The sequence below is a fragment of the Cryptosporidium hominis genome (assembly GCF_000006425.1).
Source record: "Cryptosporidium hominis TU502 chromosome 4 CHRO014112, whole genome shotgun sequence".
Lineage (NCBI taxonomy): Eukaryota > Apicomplexa > Conoidasida > Eucoccidiorida > Cryptosporidiidae > Cryptosporidium > Cryptosporidium hominis.
The window spans coordinates 1-4,065 of record NW_666933.1 but is presented as its reverse complement, the minus strand read 5'-3'; the positions used below and the strand labels follow the sequence as shown (position 1 = coordinate 4,065).

The 4,065-nt window shown below is 28.7% G+C and overlaps 4 protein-coding genes across 4 annotated transcripts; 1 reads left to right on the top strand and 3 right to left on the bottom strand.

Annotated features, from left to right (window-relative positions):
• Window positions 1–859: 859 nt before the first annotated feature.
• On the bottom strand, window positions 860–1,447 carry Chro.40274 (hypothetical protein). Its single annotated transcript, XM_660321.1, has 1 exon — window positions 860–1,447. One exon carries the CDS (start codon window positions 1,445–1,447, stop codon window positions 860–862), a length of 588 nt encoding a protein of 195 aa, XP_665413.1.
• Window positions 1,448–1,504: 57 nt separating this feature from the next.
• Chro.40275 (hypothetical protein) lies at window positions 1,505–2,014 on the top strand. Its single annotated transcript, XM_660320.1, has 1 exon — window positions 1,505–2,014. One exon carries the CDS (start codon window positions 1,505–1,507, stop codon window positions 2,012–2,014), a length of 510 nt encoding a protein of 169 aa, XP_665412.1.
• A 39-nt stretch (window positions 2,015–2,053) lies between these two features.
• Chro.40276 (hypothetical protein) lies at window positions 2,054–2,953 on the bottom strand. Its single annotated transcript, XM_660319.1, has 1 exon — window positions 2,054–2,953. One exon carries the CDS (start codon window positions 2,951–2,953, stop codon window positions 2,054–2,056), a length of 900 nt encoding a protein of 299 aa, XP_665411.1.
• A 144-nt stretch (window positions 2,954–3,097) lies between these two features.
• Chro.40277 (hypothetical protein) lies at window positions 3,098–3,904 on the bottom strand. Its single annotated transcript, XM_660318.1, has 1 exon — window positions 3,098–3,904. One exon carries the CDS (start codon window positions 3,902–3,904, stop codon window positions 3,098–3,100), a length of 807 nt encoding a protein of 268 aa, XP_665410.1.
• Between the last annotated feature and the right edge of the window lie 161 nt (window positions 3,905–4,065).

Sequence of the window (4,065 nt, the reverse complement as noted above, 5' to 3'; positions counted from 1 at the left end):
GTTACACTAAGAAGCCCGGAAAGAGCTGTTTGCTTGATTGCATTATTTTGCTGTGAATTAATGAGGCTATTTCCATTATTTCCATAATAGTTATTTTGAATAGGGTAAGTGTTTATATTATTTTCTGGATTGTAATTTAAGTTAGATGAGAGCCTTTGTTGTGCCTGGAATTTTGTCTCGTTAATATCGCTTCGAAAAAATTGTAATATTCGTTCTTTATGTTGAATCTTTGAATTATTTAAAATCAAGTTATTAGTTTCGATATCATTATTTATTTCTTTTAAAAACTCGAAGTATTGATTTTTAAAATATTCAATATTATTTATATCATATAAATTAATTTCTTTCAGTGAATTGGATAATTCCAAATTATCATTATTAATTGAACTATTAGCGAGATTTATACCATTAATTAAATTCGTTTCATTTGTTTTCAATCTATTAATTTTTTGCTGAATTAGATACTTATTTGTATTAATAATTTTCTTTTCATATTTTTTGATATATTCATTCACAATTTCCAATAAATAGTTATTGGTAGCATTAGATCCATTTAATCGGATTTGACCATAAGTTGCATTTAAAGAATTTAAGAATATGTGTACAAAAAGTAAATACTTAAAAAACCTAAGCATACTCTAATATATAGCAATCAAAATTATTTTTAATATATATATTCAGATCCCCACTAAATATTTTATTTCATTTGCATTTTTGATTTAATATATCCTAGTTTCCCTCTTTAAGAGTCATGCGCTTACATAAATATATTGTTAAAACTACAATCGAATAATTTATTTTAAATTTGTGTTTGATTCAAATAAATATACTTTTTTTTGTGATTTTTATCATGTGTTCACTATTCAATAATTAGCCCTCTGAATTTTTTATTAATATTAAAATCAATATTTTGAGCATTAGTGTTATTTGTGTTTTCTATTTTGGAATTATTTGGAGGAAAACATGGATTTACAGAATATTCAATAATACTCTTAGAGACATTTAATTCTGAGTCAGTATTATTGGATTGTCCAATAAAGAGATTATCTTTTACCATATATATATCTGCCAATTTACTAGATTGGATGATTAATTGAGTAAAATTCATTTGATTTACATCCAATTCTTCATTTGAGAGGTATGAATTTTCAGTGCTTATTAAACTATTTGCTTGATCATTAGTTATTTGTTTCTTAAATTTGTGTTCTTTCGATCTATTTATAGATTCATTTATTCCTTCGTTAAATCCCCTATTTTTCTTTTTGAGTTTATTAAGACTTTTAATTGAATATATAGTATTGGACAAAGAAAAAATAAGTGAGTTTATACCTGCAGCAATTGAAAAATATTGTAGAAATTCATTTGGTGAAGGCTGTTGTTCTCCAATTGAAAAACTAATAAAATGAACAATAATAACGAAGAATATTTTAAGATTTAGGAATTGCATTTATGGAATTAAAAAGCAATTTTGCGGTTTCTTATTTTTTTTTTTCTATTTGAGAAAATGGCGATTGACTGTATTAAATACATTAAAAATAAGGATATTAATTATTCCGACAAGCAGATTTCGAGAGAGCTTAAATTAGATAGTATATACAATTCAAAGTTGAAATTATTATTGGGTTTGTACAAATTAGAAATAAACAATATTGAGGATAGCTCAATTTATTTTGGCCCTGTATCAACAAGCGTTTCAATAAAAAATTGTAAAAATTGCCTTATTGCAGTTGCATGTAGGCAAATAAGGATTCATGATTCACATGGACTTAAGATCCGATTATCTTGCTGCACGCAACCATTAATAGAAAACTGTTATAATATCACATTCGATATTCGTGCAAAAAATAACGTAAATTTTTATATAATATTCGAAAACCATTTGCAGGAAATGGGTATACACAAATCAGAATTCCTGACAAAAGATAATTTCAAGGTATCCGACTTAAGTTGGTTAAAAATTCAAGATTCACCAAATTGGAAATTTGGAAATGTTGATTTAGAAATAATTGAATAGAAAAGAATATTTAACAAAAAATAAATTTTAGATTATATCTTATTTTTTTCTTAATTGGGTCTGTCTAAGTCCAAAGTCTTTACTAATTAAAAGTTTAGGCAAATTTTCTTCTTCGCATTCAATTCTTAAAAACACTTGATTCTTATTTAGAATTCCTTGTTTATTATCGTGCATTGTCCCATTACAAGGCGATTTCACGGAAATCTTATTAGAAGTTGAACGCATATCATCGACAATCGAAAGTAATACTTTTTCGGATATGTTATTTTCCGAAAAAAAGTTAATCACTAAGAGTTCTTCTACCTTGGAAAAACATGTCCAATAAACTTGTTTCTTTTTGTAATTAATCGATGATCCTTCCTTTGCAAATGTGGGAGAATCAAATCTGCATTCATATGGCCTTTTTCCGAACGGAATCCCAGATCCAAGGGATAAATAGTCAATTTGAGGCGGATGACTCTTTGATTTTTCAGGTTGTGTCTGAGGGATTGGAGTTTGTTGCTTGACTACTTCAATACAAGAAAAAATGATAAATGGTTGTAAAAGCATCAACTTCGTATTTGGTTGCGAAGATAGAAGAATTTTTGCTTTCTTACAAGATGATATGATTATTGGTTCCAAACTAGATCCATAAAGCCCGGATAAAATTTCTGATTTAGGTAATACGAGACTAATGCCGTGAGCATTATTTGACAAATCAATAATCGAATCACGTTGATTAAACTTAAATTCAGCGCCCTTAACTAAAGAAATACAAACAATACTAATATCCTCTTGATTATATTCGTGAGCATTTATCGGAGTAATTGAACGAGAAAGAGCGGACATTCGCGGCAATTTTCCCAACAACGAGTAGCAACCGTATGAAGAAAGAACCCTTGAAGACTCAATAAACGCAGAGTTTATTACGAAGGCAAAGACTAAAAACCATAACTTCATGTTGAAGGCCAATTAGCTTAAAAATAATAATTCATTAATTTTTAAAATTTATTCGCAGTCTAGACTGGATAATGAAAATACGTTAATATTTGAAATATCCGGTTTGGCGGAATATTAAAAAAAAAATTAAATTTATTCTAAAAATTAAAGTAATAATCTCAAAATAGGAGTGTCTTCATTTTTCAATGTATTTTCGAGCTGTTTCTGAAGTAAATTGTGTATCTCCTGTTCTTCACACTCTTCAATTGCTTGAATTAAAAGTCTCTGCGTACTTTTATTCTTAAAGGCATGATAGATTGACCTTATTACTGAAATGATGAGGTCAATCAATTTATCAATGAATGCGACAATCTTGTTACCCTTAAAAATAGTTGCAAATATACTCTTTATGACTTGTTTGATTTTTTCATACGAATTATCAAAGAATGCGCCTACCTTCTCCATCCAAGACTTAAAATTGAGTTCTGTTGCCATTACTGAAGACTCAGATACAGATAGAAGACGATCATGCATAAGGTAGTACTCCGCAACATGCATTCTTGCTTCAACAGACGCATTCCTTCTCAATTTGGTTTCATTCAAGAGATTTTCTGTAGCGTTAAAGGTCAAGTATTTATCGAATTCTTGATCAACGAGCTCAAAATTATCAGGTTCTGAAATCTTAATTATTTCTTGAATTTGACTATTTATTATATCCCTTTCTAGTTGTGCGGAATCCATGTTCTTCTTAATTTTATCCATAGTCAATTGTAACAACCTAGGACTATAAGCTATTTCCTCTGGAATAACTCTTGTAACACCAATTAACTTTCTATTGGACGAGATGTTGCTGAATATATTAAATACTGACTTTATCAGATAAACTATTAATCTAAGAACAGATAATATTGATTCAGCCTGTTGCGAGTTCCCAAACACAACAGTAAATAGTTCGAGCAACATATCTAGCATTGATACTACACCACTGAGTTCAGTAACCTTTTTCGAGAATTGTATTAATCCATCATACCACTTCACTTTAGTTGGCTGAGATGTAGTAGAGGTCGTCGTTGTTGTGATGATTTGAGTAGAATTTGATTTGACATTAATAATCGTAGAATTAGTTCCCTCAG